This window comes from Copadichromis virginalis, linkage group LG2, assembly GCF_057382275.1.
Source record: "Copadichromis virginalis isolate Kocher_CV1m ecotype Utaka linkage group LG2, C_Virginalis_male_GT1.1, whole genome shotgun sequence".
Classification (NCBI taxonomy): Eukaryota; Metazoa; Chordata; class Actinopteri; order Cichliformes; family Cichlidae; genus Copadichromis; species Copadichromis virginalis.
In genome coordinates, this window is record NC_140619.1 from 3938194 (window position 1) to 3958416 (window position 20223).

General features: G+C 40.1%; 1 protein-coding gene across 1 annotated transcript in view; it reads right to left on the reverse strand.

The window, feature by feature from the left end:
• slit3 (slit homolog 3 (Drosophila)) overlaps positions 1 to 20223 on the reverse strand; it is a 241607-nt gene that overhangs the window by 103165 nt on the left and 118219 nt on the right. The window contains exon 5 of the mRNA XM_085468616.1: positions 3865 to 3936. Coding sequence (XP_085324742.1) covers positions 3865 to 3936 — 72 coding nt within the window. The remainder of the gene's footprint in view (positions 1 to 3864; positions 3937 to 20223) is intronic.

The following is a 20223-nucleotide window of genomic DNA, read 5'->3' on the forward strand; positions in this document are numbered from 1 at the left end:
ACACACTGCAGAGTACAGAGTATAGACAGTTTCAGGCCCATTTAACTTAAGAGTAATAAGCTCCTGTGGACTTTGGCGGCCACATTGAACTTACATCACACTTGGGAGAGGAAACTAAGCAGAGTAGCCTAACTTTGAATTACCGATCTATGGCAAGATGCATATTAATCAACTCACAGATTGCCCACTGAAAGAGTACAAAAAGCGCATAACTTAGATCTTAATTCACGGATACGCGCATTCCCATTTTGGGATGACAGATTCATATTTGGTCTGTTATACAGAGCTACTGAAAAAAATTCAAACACTTGTAATTCTCTCTGCTGTCCAAGCCTCACTAACTTGTGATTTTACTCATGGGTTGAAATGCTTTGATGAATATAACAGCCCACAACTATACATTCATTTGACATACAAAACCCTCATGTGAAAAGGACAGCTAAAGCGATAGCTGAAGGTAAATGTTTGAATGTCGATTATCAGCACTTGTTAATGATCTAATGAAACAGCATGTTTATGGTTAAGAAAACAGTTTCACCAGTAAGGTTCATTTAGTAGCTGTTTTAGGGTGTTTGATAATGTTTTCATCTGTAATTGTCCTATTAATGTTCATCTTGTCTGAGTTGAGTTAAAACAGAACTTCAAAGTTCATTCGCGACATTTCAGCAGCAGTGGAGAAAATAAATCTAACTTCAAGGTCCATTTAGCAGCTGTTGTGGGGCTTTAGAGCCCATAATACGCCCGTCATCAGATGAATGAAATGAAATAATTGAACCACGTGGTGATGTGTTTTCACTTATCTTCATTAGCGGTAGTTCAGAGGATATATATGAGAGATACAACTGGCGAGCAATCAAATATGATCCACCTTTGCATCACCGAAGCGATTATGGTTCATTACTTTCAAGTTAAAATCTGTTTCGGAAACATTTGCATCTTTTTCATTTACACACTTTACCTGCACTATTTGCACAAGTGAAATATGCAGAGAAAACATGTGGTTATTTAGATTTAATTCTTTCCATCTCATTAGCCCCAGGAATACACTTTTCCTTTCGCCTGTCAGTCAGCATCTATGGTAGCGAAATAAGAATCGCCAAAGAATGGCTTTTTATCTTTTCATAGCTTGTAGTTATTATGTGTTGCTATGTGTTTCCGTCTCTTCCTCTCTTCATCTCCTCTGTCATGTCAGATGTGTGATGAAACATGGCAGCAAACTTCAATTTACACAGAGAAGATTTGTTGGCCTAATCTAATGATTTCCGCAGCAACATCAACTTTTATTGTCGCCTGTTTTTCATAAAGCTGAAGTGTCCTGCAGAACCAAATTTCTATTTTTTTTTCTATCTAATGTTTTCCTGAATCCTTTCTCATTTAGAACATTTCCACAAGAGCCTGTCTGGTAGTTTAGAGGCGCCATTGATCAGCTATTATTGATGGGAAGCATTGATTGGGAAGCGTATTGATCTCACTATTGGTGATTAGGAGATCGTGAATATTTGACAGGGGGATATTGAGCATTTGATTTGAGGACAAAACCTTTGTGGACAGGAAGAGTGGTAAGGGAGACAAGCTGATTTAACAGTAAGAAAAGAAGGAATATGGGACCAGGCAAGAAAAAAAAGAGAATGAAGGAGAGAGGAAGGGCAGCAGAGAAGCAGGTTGTAGCAGGTGTACGGAGTAGGAGGTACAAGTTTCTGATTCTGTTTCAAATATAAAAACCACATACGTAGAATGTAATGCTTTTGACTGCATTTCTCAACATAAAATTGCAAAGAAATTGGGGATTTAAAGCTAAGGTAAATATTATTATTGTAAGAAATCTCTGTACTAGGGCTGCCACAAACGATTATTTTGATAGTCGACTAGTCACCGATTATTTTTGCGATTAGTCGACTAATCAGATCATGCATCCGTGCAGCTTATTGCACCAGCAGCATCTGCTCTTATATAACTATCATTAGCTTACAGCTTTAAGTGTTTAAGGTGCTAACTAAAAATAAAGACAAGATGATAGTTTATTAAATTTTAATGAAATTTGCAGATTGTTTCGGTGAAGTTTAATAAACTCCTTGCTATCTAAAATATAACAGGACACCAGAGTATATTCTCCAGCATCTCACACTTTTGATAATCAGCTGTCTGCTTGACGTTTATTCAGCTGTGTAAAAACTATAACTTTAATCTCAGCCAAACCGATTTACTCAGGAACAAATAAAATACTGAAAAAAGCCAAACAATAACATTTTTAAGTTATCTAAGTGACTTATATATGTTTAACCTGAGTAGCGAAAGACGGCGGTGGGTTTGAAAACAATTTGCCGGGAGTCCGGTGTTCTCACAGCTCTAGTGAGCCTTGCCCCCGGCTAGCTATCGAGCTAGTGGGTAACAGACGTCTCCAAAAACGTCGGAGCGCTTTTGAAAATATGTGGTGTCTTGATAAACTGAGCAAAAGTTTGAGGTTTACACAGCTACATTCTCGCCTGAAAATATGTTAAACGTTTATTTTGTGACCCAAAAAGAATAATAAGAGTAATATTAAAACTAACTAGCTGCCGCCATTGTTGGAAACTGAGCTGGGCCGCGCTATGAATTCTGGGACACAGCTACTTCTTCTTCTTCGGGGTTTAACGGCAGCTGGCATCCTTGTACATGCAGTGCTGCCATCTTCTGTTTCAGTCCGTTATTACACCCTTAAATCCTACTACTTATTCCTGCGTCTTTTGTGATCTTACAAAGCTTCAAACGACGCGTCGACTATTAAATTAGTCGTCGTTCGATTTTGATAGGGCGACGTAATCGTGACTAGTCGACTAATCGTGGCAGCCCTACTCTGTACACAAGGGAAAGTGTGAAAACCAATACAGAACAGGTGTACCCTGGGACCCTCGATTGGCAATCCACTCAAAACAGACTTGATTCTATAGTGAAACTAAATGCAGACTTCTAAAAACTACTGTCAGGGAATTCAGTGTGTTGATGCATCAACAAGTTTAAACTCTTGCTGAAGTGGAGATATGGGAGCTTCATCAACAAGGCTAAAGCTTTTATCAGCCCACAGTTTAGCCTGCATCCCTGATAGAGTGACAGGCCATTACACAAGGCATGGATGACTGGCACATCTGTGCCAAACAAAACTATACACTGTTTTTACAGTAATAAAAACACACATGCATATGACATAATTTACAGAAAAGCCATTGCTTATATCCGCAAGACATTGCCAAAGATAGAGTGCACAAGTGGCCTGCCTATCGTCCTGAGATGTCATCTTTAGAAACATTTAAAAGATTACAAACTGAAAAATATGAAAAAGAAGATCCTAAAAGGTGAAGCAGCTAAAATTCTATCAAGCGCTTAGTCTTTCCAGTTATCAAAGAGTTAAAGGAGGTGATGAACCATCCTTAAGGAATAACTATTTTTAATTATTAGCTCTTTTAAGTAGGAATGACATTGTTTTATTGTAGCTATGCAGTAAAATTCAAACACCATACGCATCTTCATTATAGTACAAGTGATTTAAAAAGAAATCCATCCATGCAGCTTACTGGATTTAACTTAAACTCATCTGATGCTAGCATATAGTAAACACAAACAATCTGTTATATGAACTATGAACATCCTGTTTTTATTAAAGTTGTATTTTGTTCACATTTAATGAAGTTGAATATATAAACACAGGAGCAATTAAATGGATGAAGTCTAAATGTGATTTTGTGCTTCATGATTGTGTAATAATCCCAGAGAAAATGCAAAAATGTTTAGGCATTTATGAACATTTCCGGATGCAGTAATATACGATACACATGTGATAGGTAGTGGAGAGGAGAAGATGAAAAAGAGAATTATAATAATTGTGCTTACAGGTTCTTGACACCGGTGATCCCTCTGAAAGCCTTTCTTGGAACTGCCTGGATCTGGTTTTCACTGAGGTCTCTGCAGAGAGGGAAGAGGAAGACAAGAGGATGAGAGACAGACAGGGAGAACGGGAGAAAGAGAGAGAGAGTGACCGAAGAAGTGGCATTAGTTGAGGTATACACTTAAGATAGGAGTCAAATGATAAACAAAGCCACAACCATTTGATCTAACGCACATACAGCTACACACACACTCACACACACAGACACACACCCAATTACAGAACAAAGGCACAGAAGGACAAAGAGATGGAGAGAGGGGACGAGTGAGAGAAAGGATGATATGACATTTATGATCAGTGGAACAATTTGGTCCAAAGAGCTTCAAAGACAAAAGGAACTATAAGAAATATGGCTGGCACGAGTCCATCTGCTGCCTTGAAGAATGTGTGTGTGTCTGTGTGTGTGTGTGTGTGTGTGTGTGTGTGTGTGTGTGTGTGTGTGTGTGTGTGTGTGTGTGTGTGAGATTAATGAAGAGGCAATGCAAGGAAAGAATGAGAAACTATGAAGAGAGAATCAGAGTAAAAGACGCGTGCGTGTGTGTGTGTTGCATCTGTGTGTTTCACATGTTTTTAATGTAGAACTTTTTTCTTTCTTTTTTTCTCCTTTACTGGAGCCCTCCGACAGCGCCTCATTGCCCTGGCATTAAAATGAAGCAATCATATTTTTTCTGAGAAACAGAAGAACACACACACACATTTTATTACCGTCATTAAGCGATTTATTTATTTTTTCTCCCCTTTAAGGATTTCCATCTTCCTCATTCTCTCAACACACAGTGAACATGGGATTACATGCAACACCCTCGGTTTCTTTTCTCTTCCTGCTCAATAGAGCCAAATGATTTTTGACATGACTCAGCGGCCTTAAATCTATTAGTTTTGTTTGCGGGGAAGAAGAAGGCCTGGCAGGTAATCAGACTTCAGAAAGCACAGCGTGATTACAGGGAGAAAAGGAAAGGTATGAAATATCGCACGGCTGATCGCCTTATATTGCTGCGAGCTAGGCCTGCGTTGAACAATCATACTATACTACACAAAGCCAATCAGCACATTAATACATGGCTGTGTATTTTAGATAGTCGACATACACTTAGAAAATCACAACAAAGCAGCACAAAAGAGCAGCACAACTCTGGACCTTTATGTTTGATTTAGACATAAATACATGCGTACAGATAAGCACTCAGCATGTGACAAACACATTCATAATGTTTTCTTGTCACACAATTAAGGAACACTGCTTCATACTTGTCAGTTTTCACACAGACAATAAAACACATGTGCCCACACACACACGCACATCTTGGAAGAAATATGCCACGCTCACATACATGCCGTATATGCTTAAGCTATCTAATTTACACTCACACTTGCATTCATGTAGCCTACACAGGAAGAAAATTGGCTGTGCATTATTCCAGAGCCAATCAACTTTTATTAGTGCCGTGAATGTTAATTGGCGAGCCGTGCTCAGAAAACAGAAAACTCATTTCCTCAAACTAACAAGGTTTCATCGTTTTGGATGTTTCCCTTTCAGCCTTGTGTTTTCTGGCTCATTCCTTTTGTTTGACAAGAGATGAGTGTTCCCTGTTTTGTCTCTGCAGGCCTTGATGGGAAAAGTATGTGCCTGGCATTGTGTAGTCTTTAGGCAAAGAAAATGTGTGCTTTTATGTGCAATTTTGCTCAGCACTTGTGGTAACAAAGAGCAGGGGGGGAAACGGCACACATTTGACAGGCAGGAATGGTATTATGATATTTTAATGTGCAGCACAGCCAGAAAATATTCCTTGTGTTTACACTTCTTGTTTTGAAGGTTTTGACACTTTTTGGGTATAGCCATGTTTTGTTTTTTTCCCTTTTTACTGAAAATAGATTTTCTTCTTCTTTTGCGTCTTTGGTGTTCCCATACTGACATTGACAGAGCAAATAGGAAGCAGAATGCAAAGCTGTTATCAGTCTTGCTTTGTATTGCACATTCACATTCTCTATCATTCTCTAGTATCTATCACTCTCTCCATCCATCTACCTATCTAACAATATCCATAAATCTATCTTGTTTATCTCTTTAATTTGCATCTCTCTCATATGGCCCTGCGCTCTGTGGACTGCTGACAAACAAAGCAAAGAATAAAAACAAAAAGAAAGCAGGAGAATGAGAACAAGATAAAGGAGGAAAAGGCATTAAAAAGTCATATATCAGATGAGTTCCATGGCTAATAAATCTTTTATCGTTTTGTTTACCCACCATGATATTTATTTGTTATTTCTTCTAACAGAAGGAAAACCATCCAAGTCAAATAAAACCTATTATGAGACTGTGTGTCTCTCTGCCGGCCTTTATGACTCCAGCTGAGTGACTGACACCAGCGCCAGCAGTGCACGGTTTAGGCCCAAATAATAAAACTCATATGTGACAAGACCGTGAATGAAGTTTTCATTATATGGATGAGTTCTGGTCATCTGTTTGTGAAAATTATTTTAGGGGTCGCTTTTTTTTTTCTTTCTTTTTTTGTTAACTAGCCATGCTGCATCACTGCTTTGGTGACATTTTGTGAATTGAAAATAAAAGACAGACACCTCATCAACATTTTATTGGAGAGAAGAAAAATACGACGTTTTATGTTAGCAAGTAAATCAGGATTCAGTGTGTGATGTGCAAATTTTAATGGGATTTTACACTGCTCAGAATTGACATATTCAGATATTTAAGAATGAAATATTCAAATTGACAGTTCTTGCTGAGACACATTGTGTAGTTTGTTGTGAACACAATGACGTAACAAACTTCACAATGTATGTCAGTCAGTGGAAACCATCGATCCTTTGAGGGCTGGATTCAAACTAAAATTCAAAGTTAAAAAACATGAAATCAAAGTCTGCGCCAACTTGTGTTAATGCGGCTCTCTGGTGTGTGCGACCCTCCAACGTGATTTCTCCAGACCATCACTGACCCATTGCCAAACTGGTCACGGTAGATGATCTTGCAAGCAGCATAGAGAAGAAGAAATTCCAATCCAGAATCTCAAATTGGGGGTTCTGTCATTATAAATATGCTGGGTTTCAAATTCTTACTGTTCTGATATTGGCAGGCAGTGATGAACAATATGATTTTAGCAACCACAAAGCTATTCAAGCGGTAACAAAACGTGAACTGTGTGTTGCATGGCTAAGATATGCTGTGGTTGGACAAACTGAAATCTGATAATAGGCTTGATCACTGGCATGACTGGCAAAAAAAACCCAAGCAAGCAAATGCTTTGATTGACAGTATAATGTAATTTAGGGAATAATTCAAAGCTTAATTCTGAAAATGTGTTATTTAAAACAAAGTTAACACATTGGAAAAAATCTGCAACACTGAAAACAAAAGCAAAAAATATAACGATAGTCTTCAGATTGGAATTAAAATGTTTCAAGACCTGGACAGAGCAGAGGAATTCAACAGTAAAAAACCTTAAAAATTAAATATACGTCAATATTTCTAAATGACCCCCCCACACCCCCAGCAGATTTCACCAACAGGTCTCCATGTATTATTCCTTGCGGTGGGAATAAATGAGAGTATAGGAAACACGATGAAGAAGTAACTCACACAGCTTATTAATGAACTGACACTATGCTGAAATACTGATAATACAATCGTACACACAAACTGACGCCACAATTCAGTGAATAAACATAATTTTTGCTATTACCTTTTAAATGAGGTTTTGTATTTGCTGGTAGCACAGATATTGTGATGATCATAGACGATCATCTCGGAGTGTAAGTGCTGCAGCATTGCATTACATTTACATACTATTTTTTTAACCTTTAAAAAGACTAAATAAAATATTAAATAACTTAACAAAACTAATGCATTTAAAACCAGTCAAATCAATGCAAAATCTACTTAAAATCAAGCATCCACATCGGACCCCAATAACCTATAGTAAGACAGCTAGTTTAAAAAGAAAGAAAAAAGAGTTCTGCAGTAATAAAGCAGATGCCGCTTTCTACCATTTCACACAGCTTATACTGAGAGTTATTAAAAATTACCCATAATGCATTCCTAAAATCTGAAGCCATTCACGATCCACAGCTCTGTTATGCCATCATGTAGACGGTTGTCCTCCTCTCATCTCTGTGTGAGTCATACCTGCCAACCTTTGAGTAGAGCATGGCTATGATCAACAGAAGATTGGCCTATGACCCTTGAAAAGGACACTCACTGATTGGCCAGCTACAAAGGCACAAACTCACAAAGCCCAAGCATATAGCGGCCTCATTTGGAAAGTGGAATGGTTTGGACAACATTTAAATTATTGGATTCAGCCTCTTTTTTTGGTCCTCCTCCAATACCACAGCATTTGAGGCAGAGAGCGATTAGTCTCCTAAGAATTCTATTAAAGAGACGGATGGCTGTTTGAATTATGCATCAGTTTCATTAAGATGACAAATTCTGTAAATTATATCAGTGATACTGATTATGAAAACAACTGCATATCTTTGAGAAAGAGAAGGATTTGAAGAACACCTCTTCCACCCTTGTGGTCAACACCGGTGCCCCTCAGGGGTGTGTTCTGAGCCCTCTCTTCACCCATGACTGTATTTCCTCCTGCGCGTCCAATCTCATTGTTAAGTTTGCAGATGACACTACAGTGCTCGGACTTATATCCAACAATGATGAGACAAACTATAGGACAGAGGTGCAACAACTAGAGTCATGGTGCCACGACAACTTGGTCTTAAACACCAAAAAGACCAAGGAGATCATTGTAGATTTCCGGAAGAGGGGCCATAACAACCATCTGCCTCTCTTCATTGGCAGTGAGGCGGTGGAGAGGGTGAGCAGTTTTAAATTCTTGGGGGTAACTGTGACCGAGGACCTGTCCTGGGGCAACCATATCACCTCAGTTGTACGGAAGGCCCAACAGCGCCTCTACTACCTGAGGAGACTGCGGAGCGCACACATTCCCAGATCTCTGATGTTGAACTTCTACAACTGTGCCATCAGCAGCGTTCTGACGTATGGATTTCTAGTGTGGTTCCCCAGCTGCACCAAGGCCGATCAGCAAGCACTCCAGCGGGTGGTGAAAGAAGCTGGCAGAATTATTGGAACAAGTCTGCCAGAGATCAGTAATATCTTCCCCACTCGCTGTCTGAGGAGGGTGCACAGTATCCTGCGGGACCAACATCACCCTGCGCGCCACCTTTTCCACCTGCTGCCCTCAGGGAGAAGGTACAGGTCTATACAGGCCAGAACATCCAGACTGGCCAACAGCCTGTATCCACAGGCTGTGAGGCTCCTGAACTCTCTGCCCCCCTCTCACAGACAATAACCATATCCAACTTCTTAATAGCAATGAACTGGTCTGCATTGGTGCATCATATCTTTATTCTCTTCCCCCTCCTGCCCCCCCCCCTCTTTCTTAAATAGATAACTATCATATCTGATATCATATCTCACAGTACAATAATATTGAATGGGTTGCATTGTTGTATTTTGTCATGTTTCTCAGGTCTTTGTCTGAATTTCTACGAACATTATTGCTAAGGATTGTCTTATTGCATTGGAGTCACACTGGGTTAAATATGTACACTTGGGTTTTAAGGGGTATTTATTATTTTCTTCTTTTTTTTGGGTTGTATGGAAGCCCCAAACGCAATTTCATTGTTCTTGACAATGACAATAAATAAATAAATACTAAATACTAAATACTGGATAGAGATAAGACAAACAATACAAAGTTCACCAAAGTTCACGCATGTTGACTTTCGTATCTGTGGGTGCAGATGAATGGCGAAGTAGACTACAAAGAAAGAAAACAAAAGAACAACAACAAAGGGCATCAGCAGAAGAAACAGTCTTCCATTATCCATTCTGTGTTTGCTATGGCGCTTGACTTACTGTATAATTGATAGAATTTTGACCAAATGTTTCCAGACCTCCTTTCTTTCACTACACAGACCCCCCACTCTCAGTTAGCAGTTTCCAGCCAAGACCTCCCCTCTCTGGGCATGGTGACTCTCTGTGGCCCCTCAAAGTCTGGAGGGATTGAGAATGACACCAAGATCCTCCTGGGGTAGAAGTGTGAGTGTGTGTGCATGCGCGCACGCGTGTGTATGCTCCAAGCCATCACCTCCTCCATATTAAGTTCCATTATTCATGTGAGAAGAAACACTCACCAGGTCACCCTTTACCACTTCGGATATTACTCTTAACCCTTTGATGCACACAGAGAACCACACACACACACACAATAGTCTACATTACTGGCATTAACAACAGCATTTCCATCTTTTGTTCCCATACACAAAAATCAAAAAGTGTTCTTTTTCTTGAGCTATTTCCCCCTGCATTGCTCTGTGTAACAGAAGTCACCAGATATTAGATGGATCCACCCTCAGGCTCGTCCAGATATGAGTGAGGGCCACTCAGCCCTGAACTATTGACCTATAACATGGGAGTAGAAGCAGACTTGTTTGATTTCATGTGGCTTTGTGTCAGATGGCATCACAGGAGGTCTTAGTTAGACAGAGATGACAAGAAGGGCAGCAAAGGTGTGTGTCTGTGTGTCAGCTAGAATTTGTGAGCCCCTGTGTGAATGAAACAGCAGGCACGTGAGAGTGGATGGGCAACAATGTATATGCATCTGTGTGTGTCTTTTATTAAAAGATGAAGAAGTGTAGCGGACAAAAAGAAAGAGGACTGACCCTTGGCTTGGCTCCAGGGGACGGATGAAAAAGAGACGGGGGAAGAATAGGTGGAAAATTGAGGGAGAGGAAGAAAAGGAGAGAGTAGAAAGACAGAAGTGGCACGATTTATTTTTTGAAACCTGAGACTTTCAATGGTTAGCGCAAGCCTCTTCGCTTCTCCCTTTGCTTCTTCCTCTTCTCTCACTTTCTTTTTCACCTCTTCCAGCTATATCACTTTCTCTCTCTCCTTTTCTCTCCCTTGGGGGCTGTAACTGCATTTAATATTGTTCCATAAAGAGAGTAATAAATATCGACTGCTGGCTAGCTCATATTCCCCTTGTTTTTTAAGGCACTCTACTGTAGGGTAAGACCAAAGTCATGCAGCAGGTATTCCAGTGCTTACCGTGTTTACTGCACATGTGATTTAATATCGTATGCCATCTGTAAACATTTGAATTACTAAGGTGTCCTTTATACCATTTAACTTAGTCACAGTTCATATATGTTAAGGTTTCGATGCCACAGATTGTGAGCTAGAAAGTTCAACCATATTCCCGTGGCTGCAAAAAAAATGTTTAAATTCATATTATAATGTTAAATGACCAGTATTTGTTTTTATTTTATGTCACACTGTGTATATCTATATAGCTTCAGCCTGTATATATGATATTCTCAACACTGACGTATTGGGTGAGGTTAAAAGCTTCTGTTGTTGTATGCTGGGAGAACTTGCTGGCTATAAGCACTGCATATTGGCAGTGCCACAAACATATATCTGGGTGCATTCAAAACTGGACTTAAGCCTTCCCATTATAACCACGGTCTTCAAGTCGCAGCTGCCAAGTGGCTTTAGTTGAATGATTCTGACTTGCAGCAACAAACAGGGGGGATATATTATTCAACGCGTTGGCAGTGTGTTGCAGACAGCAGGACTGCAGCATGGGAATGCATGGTGGAGGTTTTATTTTTTTCATATTTTGAAATCTTAAAATAAACCAAAAGGAATTTTCTCATCGTCAAGCTGTGTAATTCATGTCGTATGGAAAATGATTATGGTGAACGACATTAAATGATCTGTTTTCATTTTTTCAAAGTTTGCACGTTTTTGCTTCGTTCTTTGTATTCATATTCCTTCTTCCACTTGCACTTTACACTGATATGACAGTTGTATTGCTTGTCTTGTCCAGCTCCTGGCAAGAGATGTATGAAGTACACTTTCCAAAATGCAGAATTATCCATAGTGTACATTTCTTCTAGATTGCAAGTGTTCCCTGAAAGCCTTGTATTTACATAATAGAATAAATGTCAGTTTTAGGCAACTGGGAAATGCTGCTGCAAAGATAAATAAAACTACTTCCCATCAGACACATATGACCGTAAAATCTATCTTCAGCATTCTGGCATCTTATAAATGGACAGCTCTAAATGGTTTTTCGTTCCATCCCTCCCTCCTTTTTGCCTTTCTCCTTCCATTCTTTGTAATTCTTCATCAGTCTTTTGACTCGGTGCCCTTGCTACGGCGCCCCATCCCTCCTCCCCGATTCAACTACCCTCCCCATCTCCACTCCCAGTGATTTAATTAAGTGGACCCTTTATGAATAAAAATATTGCCCCCATCTATTGATCATGGCGGATGGGAGGCTGACAGCCCTGGCTGGCTGTAACGGGACAGGACAGCCACTCTTCTTACTCACTCCATTCCCTGGATCTAAGTGTGTGTGTGTGTGTGTGTGTGTGTGTGTGTGGATTTTATAGGTGCGTGTGTGTGTATGAACAGGTGAGTGAGTGACATGGCGTATAATTATGAGTGGGTGTGTATCCCGGCTGTTAAGTGTCTGTGTGCTTGTGTGTCCGTGGGCACATTTGTTGGAGAACCAGCCTTCGGGGAGCTGTAGCATCTAAATCAAACTAAGCGTTCTCAAAAGCTCTCAGGGGCCCTTGCAAATCCTTCGTTGGAGACACACACCTACATAGACACACACGCGTGCACACATTCCTCAAACGCCTCCTTTGATACATACACTGCATCAGCATTATAAATGGACATTGTCTGCACTTTTCGTTTCTCTCACTCTCTCCCCTCTGTTCTTTCCCTTCCTCTATCCATCGCTCTCCATACGGCTGTAAGTATCTATTATGTTTTGTCGATACTGTAATTAAATTGGACAGCTTAATGCAATTCTCTGTGATCCATAGGCCTTTATGGATATAAAAGCTTTTCTGGCCCCATGCCCATAAGACGTCCAGCAAATTTAGATGAGTTACTATCGGCAAAAGAAGAAAAAAATAGTTGTAGAGGTTAAGGCAGCAGGGCGCACACATGGTCATTTGTTATTGGCTAATTCACTTTAATGTCCCTGACGCCATTTTGCTTTAATACATTTTCTTATTTGAATTGTCATCCACAGGACTAAGCAATATCACTACTCTGCCTCCTTCTCTTTTTTTTCCTTCTCAGTTCTTCCTTTTCTTCTTCCTTTAGCTAAGCGATACTGCAGGCTCTTAGGGACATTTATGGAGCTAATAAAAGTTAGAGCAGCAAAGGATCAAGAGAGGACATTAGATTGGATGCAGGCAGGAAAGATAAATGGAGGGAAAAGAGGATGGATTAACAGGCTGGTGAGAAAAGATAGAAACAGACTATAAGTGCGATAGATGAAGGGATGGGGGTGCTAGGTAAATTATAGAAAGACGCAAATTAGTATACAGAGAGCTAAGCCGAACCACTTAAACGCTGAGCAATCTTTACCAAACCACCAATTTATATATAACAAAACTTAAACAGGAGCAAAATTGAGACTTTGGTGAAATAATGTTTTGACTTCTTCAAAAAGGTAAACAAAAATGCTGCTGAACCTATAAATTATAAAAATAAACCAAATAAAATAGTTTTAATATCAGTCAGTTGTTTTCATTACTGACATGACAACAGCTGTTTTAGAAGAGATGATTTCACTCTTTATCGAGTGCTGTTGTTCTTGGCGTATTCGGTGCACTCTGAAAAGCAAAGGGGCTGAGTATGTTTTTTCCAGTAATCCTTCAATTAAAATGGAAACACGATAACTAGAAAAAGTGGCTTTTACCAGAGGGGCAGGGATGCTTTATCTACTCACATCAAGCAACAATTTTATCTACTGTAGTAATCAGGGAGTTGTGTGATTATAATCTTTTATAAAAAGAAAGAAAAAAGAAAGAAAATATATTATATTGGTAGCAGGTAACCCAGCTATGGTCAACAAGCATTGTTGGGTCTCAAGGAGTCATTGAATGTTGGGGTTCAATGGAATGTTAATGGGTTAATTAATTGTTCAGCAGTTCTTAGCAGTTGTTATTAAATACAATAAATATTGATCAAATTTACATGGTATTGGGTTAGCACCATCACACCACATCAAGTGAGGCCTCTCTTTTCTTGTCTGCGTGGCTTCTGTCTGGGTATTCTAGCTTCCTCCCTCAGTCCAAAGCCAAGCATGGGGTTGAGCTAAGTGATGATTCTAATCTGGCCATAGGTGTGACTGGTGACCTGTCCAGGTTACACCCTCTCTCTCGTCCTGTGACAGCTACGATAAGGTCTAGTCCAACGATGGATGGATAGATGGAGTATTGAGTAATGTACCCTGTGAGTAACAGTCACTGTGAATTGCTAGGCCATAAATTGGCATCAATATAATAAGCAGGCAAAGGACTACTCCATGTTAAAATAAATAAATGAAAAAGTGAGCAAGAATCTGAACAAAGAAATGGTTTTAAGAATAATAGGGGTGAAGTGTTAGGGCTGAAAATTCTCATTTTCAGAACGGACAAAGTGCCTTGACTAAATGGATTTTGTCTTTGGGAAACTGTTCATCCAACATAAGGCTGTTAGAGATCCTCTTAATCCCAGACCGCTGTCAAAAATTTTGACTTGATGTGCTCATTCTACCTTATCTGCAAGGTTTACCAAGTATTAAGATAATAGGATAAATGGTTAAACTCCTTATTGTGTCTATTAAATGGCTGGGTGAAAATGATTGATGGCGGAATAGAATATAGGTGCAGCATGGAACAAAGAAGGGAATCTCTCTAAAATCTCAGATGGATGAGCTAAACCAGCTACACAGAAAAACAGATGGATATGCTTTGACGAAGATGGGTTGTTAAGTCGACTAAAAGGAAGAAGAAACCACAAAGAGAGACGAGACAAGTGTTGAGAGGAGGCAACTTGAAGCAATGAGAACAGGGGAGTTTAAAGCTGGCAGGTGATGGAAGAAAAATGGATGACAGGTGAAATAAATGTGAAGGATAAAGGCAACAGCGAAGGGCAGGAGGAAACATCGAATCGAAGGGAGCAGAGAAGTCCGGAAATAGGTGAGGGGTGGGAGAAAGTCATGGTGGTAGGAAAGGTAGAAAGGAGAGAGAAAGAGGTGTGAATAGCTAAGCTGACTGTGTCGTTTTGCCTTTACAAGCATCTTGGGAGCACCTCAGCACCCATAAATAATACACAGCAAATTAGCAGATTGGACAGAAAAGGGGTTAGGGTAGCTGAATGCTGAAAAGGTGTGTGTGAGCATGCTGCAGAGAGTGAATGCTTCGATGAAACACGTGCGTGTAAGTGAAAATGCACTACAGTGTATGTGTATTGTGCAAATATCCACATATTAAATATTTTGTTATGCACGTTCAGCCTCGTACCATGTGTGTCCTCGGAGCTGTCTGCGTTCATGGCTTGTGTATGTTGCCTGTGTATACGTAAAGCATTTTCTGGGCTCTGTCTCTCAGCAGGTCAGCGTTGTCAAGGTTACTGCAGGCCATTATGTCAGTGGGCCAATTAACTTTTAGCACAGAAACAGAACAAAAAAAGTGCAGAGTCTCAGTAGTGCTGAAGTTAGAGCAAGAAAGTGCACATGTGCTTATGTTTTCTTTGCCAAATCAACAAGCAGAGAGAGAGATGAAACAAAATAAGACCGTATACAGTTATGATAGTAAGAAAGGGAGAGAAATGAATTACTCAGCTATTGTTGTCTCTGTGTTTGGCACACAGCTGCACAGCTCTTTATTATGCCAAGAAAAAAGAGGTTGAGTCTGTGACCTGAGCACAGCAATGGTGAAGTGAGTAAGAGCTCCTGTGTGTGATGATAATGACATGATGTGTTCCCTTGTAAAGGTTGACACAGTTCCTGCGTGAGAAGCAAGTAAGTGCCAAACTCTTATTAAATCATATTAGAACGTCTGAAACTTTATAACAAAATTACCAGATGTCAAATATTTAATTAGTGTTTAGCAATATTTTGTTAGGTATTACATTTGGTACCAGAGCTGTTCAACTTTCTCGCATCACCTCTGATCAGCTGTGGCAGTTGGCTGCCCCTCCACGGGCCTGAATCTGCTGGAGGTTATCAAAGGGAGTTTTTCCTTTCCACTGTCTCCAAGTGTTTGCTAAAACGGGGTTATTTGATTGTCTGGGTTTTCTATTTGTTATTGTATTATTTAGATTTTCATTCATTTAGATTTAAAATATGATGAAAGTTCATCCCAGCTATAAGCATAGCTGGACTGGCCATCGGGCATACCGGGCATTTGCCCGGTGGGCTGCTGGCGATTTTTTTGTTTTTTTGTTTTTTTTTGTTTTTCTTCAGGCAGACGCTGCCAAATGTGTAAAAATAACTGAATTGTTTGGCGGTAGCTATGGCATAGCTTCCACAGATTTAGCAACATCAGCAAGTGGTGGAGGCCAGCAGGTGGATAAGGGAAAGGGGAGGCAAGAGGAGGAGAGACCCGAGGCGGCCGCCGGTCATAGTGGCAGAGGAACTGAACTTCAGGTAAGAAGTTATGACCTGCTGTCTATCTGTGTCAGATATAAACCAAGTTTAGTTGTAGTTTGTTTTCGTTGTGCTGACTTTTTACAGTCGCTTAGAATAACTGGTACTGCGTACTAGCTAGCATGACGGAGTTTATATACTGCTGGGCGGGTGCTATGAAGTTACTGATAGTAAATTTTATTTTATGCTTAAGGTTAGTTTCTCAAACTCCTCAAAATCTTAACAAACTGTGCCAATCCTTACATGTTGCACCAGGCTGATTTATCATCAAAAGTGGAGAAGTCTGTGACAGAGGAGACAGAAGAGCAAGAGAGAGATGGAGATGGAGAGATGACTTTATGTCATCCATGAGGGATGCGTTTGATATATGTTTCACATATTATAGCCCAACAAGTTACTCATAGCAATTTAAATACGAGCAATCAGTTTTTGGCAAATACTGGAAATCAGTTTTTGGCAGACAATCACTTTTTGGCACAACACCGGCTATTGCAGTTAATAATACAACAGCTTCTTGCCATTGTTTATGTTTCTTTTTATCGCTGTGTAACTGAGTTCAATTGAAAGCCTGCTTGCGCTAGTTCCTCTTGCCACAAGTTCCCAGAATCCTTTGCGGTTTTACCCCTGAATGACGTCACATTTTTGGTGGGCCGGTCTCTAGTCAAAATGCCCGGGCCGATTTTTTGTCCCAGTCCAGCCCTGGCTATAAGAGAAATATAATGACATTTTGGGTCTTGAAGTTGTGACATGATGAGAGCAAAGGATACTGTTGATTGACATAGGTCAGGATGGAAAATATGTTAAAGGGTAACCCACGCGGCCAGAGCCTGAAATGTCAACTATTGATTAACTGTCAGCTTCAAATGAATGACTGTTTTAGACTTTTTTTTTGTTTGGCCAAATTTTGGCAAGAACATTATTCTAGGCTTCATCCTTCAGGCCACATATTTCTGAGAGTATTTACTAACAGGTGGTCGGTAATAGTAATTGAGATTTATTTGCAAACGTGTGAGCTGGATTACTATTAATGCAGAAAAAATGTTTCAAAGAGGTCACTTTATTTTTTTTATTTGTATTTTTTAACATTTATTTATTGGTTTTAACAGGTTTTACATGATACAAAGAGGTCACTTTACATCTGAATTTTCCTAAATGCAAAAGAAAGAAAGAGAGGCTTTTACAATGCTTGTATCTGTCTGAGTATTCTTGGTGAAATAAATTGATTGTGATGGCAAACAGAGAAGACTGTCATCCTCCCTTCCCATGCAGTGGTGGGCTAATTCCTCTGACAGACTGTCTTCCACAATGGCTGCTGGCTGCTGTCTCTTAGCCTGAGGGCCTGTCTAGTGTGTGTGTGTGTGTGTGTGTGTGTGTGTGTGTGTGTGTGTGTGTGTGTGTGTGTGTGTGTGTGTGTGTGTGTGTGTGTGTGTGTGTGTGTGTGTGTGTTTGAGAGAAAGGAGGAGATACATAAAAAGAGAAAAAAGGGGAAATGGAGAAAAGGAAAGAAATGAAAGACAAAATCAGGGGAGAGAAAGCACTTTTTTGTACCTATGTGTGTCTGTGAGAGAGTGTGAGTGGTTGCTATGCTGTCTCTAGGCCCTAATCTCTTTAGTAAGCCCCATGATCCAGTTAGAAACAGCAAGTGGCTAATGTCAGGGCTAACTGGAGGAGAGGGATCTATGCGGGTGTGTGCGTTTGCAGTAGTTTGTGTGTGTCTCTCTTTGACTGTATCCATACGCCTGTTAAGACTATCTACCTGAAAACACAAGTGTTTGTGCAACGGTTGAACAAATGTTGTTGTATGTGCGAGGATATCTACTTGTTGTATTATTTTCTGAGTGTGTGTGGTTTATGTGTGTGCCTTGCAGGGTGTGTCTAAAAAGCAGCAGTGCCCATTAAGGCTGAGAGATTAGATTGAGTGGATCCAGATTCTGCGCTATTGTTCCTCTTCAGCAGGCTTTCTCTGTGGACTAGTGAAAAAAAGAAAAAAAGAAGAGGACAGGTGCAGGAAATGGATTTTACTTCATTTGACTGCTTGGCTCGATACTGTAATAGACAAGAAAAAAAGTAAATGGTGTTTAACATCTGGTCACTGGTGAGGAATTCTAACATTTAACAGGTATTCTCAGTAAGATGTAGAAAAATATGGTTTTAAGCTACAAAACCCTGCTGCTCGTTTTAATACACCAAAGACGTTTGTGTTACAGTTTAAACACAAGCTTAAATGGTACATAGGGTGTAGCTGATTTTTCTTTCTTTTTGGAACATATTCATTTTGTTGAAAAAAGGATATAAATAGGATAGTCAAAATGATCTGGCAAGAAGTCATGTTGGATATTTGTTTCACTTAACACATGGCATATAGTTTATTCTAGGCCAATATGGTTCCAAGGCTGTGCATTACCTTGGTAAGTGACTTCATTCCACACACTAGGCATTCCCTGCAACATGACAAATGTTGTAAATGTGCTTGAGAGTGTTGTGACATGATTAAAATGAACGTGGTGATCAGTGGTTTTGTCACAGAGGGTAAAACTGCAGCTAACTCACCTTCTGCCACAATAAACGATAAGATGCTGACACTTCAAAAATGATGAACACTCGCATGCATGCATAATTGTAATGACTCTTTTTTGTTTTTTCTCAGCTTGTCTGTCGTTACACCTGCATTTCACATCGGTCTCTTCAGCTCCACTCAGTTACTGTACAAGAGAAAAAAAGAAAAAACCTGTCCTTCTCAAATTACATTATGCCAATCCTTCATTCCAGAAAATCCAGCTCCAAAAACACCTCATATAACAGCATGCAGCAAATGTAGTCCACCTCAAACGTTGAGATATGAAAATCATTCATGTCCCTAGGGAATATATAGAGGAGAATAAAGGATGGATGCAGACAGACAGAAATTGAACCAAATTCTCCCCTCCCACCCAATCACACTCCAACACAAATCACTGGCCTTGCCGCTAATTCACGGGGGAATATGGTGCACAGCGCAGGCCTTGGCATATGGCATAGGGTGTGTGCGTATCTGTGCAGAAGTGTGTGTTAGCATACTGGGAGATGAGAGTGCAGGGAAGAGAGAGAGAGAGAAGGAAAGGATGATTTAGGAGTAATGAGAGCTGGTAAAATCATAGTGCCCAGCGGCATTATGGGACTAAATCTAATCTGCTAATGGAGAGGGGAGGTGTGGGTAGGGTGGGGTGGGAGGGTGATGGAGGGGGAAGGAAGGGAAAGAGTAGGAGGGGAAGATGATGAAGAAGTAAAAGGACAGCGAATTCGGAGGTGAAGGTAGGAGAGAGAGCAATGGATGGAGGGCAGGGAGGACAATAAAGAACAAAGGGATAAAGAATGAATATGAGTGCAAGAAGAAGAGAACATTAGTAAGAATGGCAAAGTAGGAGGGAACAGTCTAAGTAGAGTAACATGAGCGATGAAAAAAGGAAACGTGGATGGAAATGAAATCAGAAACTAAAGGACAGTTAAAGAAACCAAGGTGAAAGAATGCAGATGATTACCATTATCCAGAAAAGAGGGGAGTTAAATGTGGGAAGAAAGGGGTGGGAAAACAGGAAGTACACAAAACATAACCAGAATAAACAGTAAGCAAAAAGAAAGGCAATTTTTTTAAGAGTCAAGAACATACTGAAATGATAAAAAGGGCTGCATATGTATGTGTCAGAGAAATAACCTCGGCATTAGGAGGGCAGGACCCAGGAGAGGACAATCGCCGCACATCGATCGGTCTACACAATCGTCACTCTGTCCTGTCCATGCGCAGACTGGCAAAGTTTGAACACACTCCTCCGTATGTGCAACAACATAAAC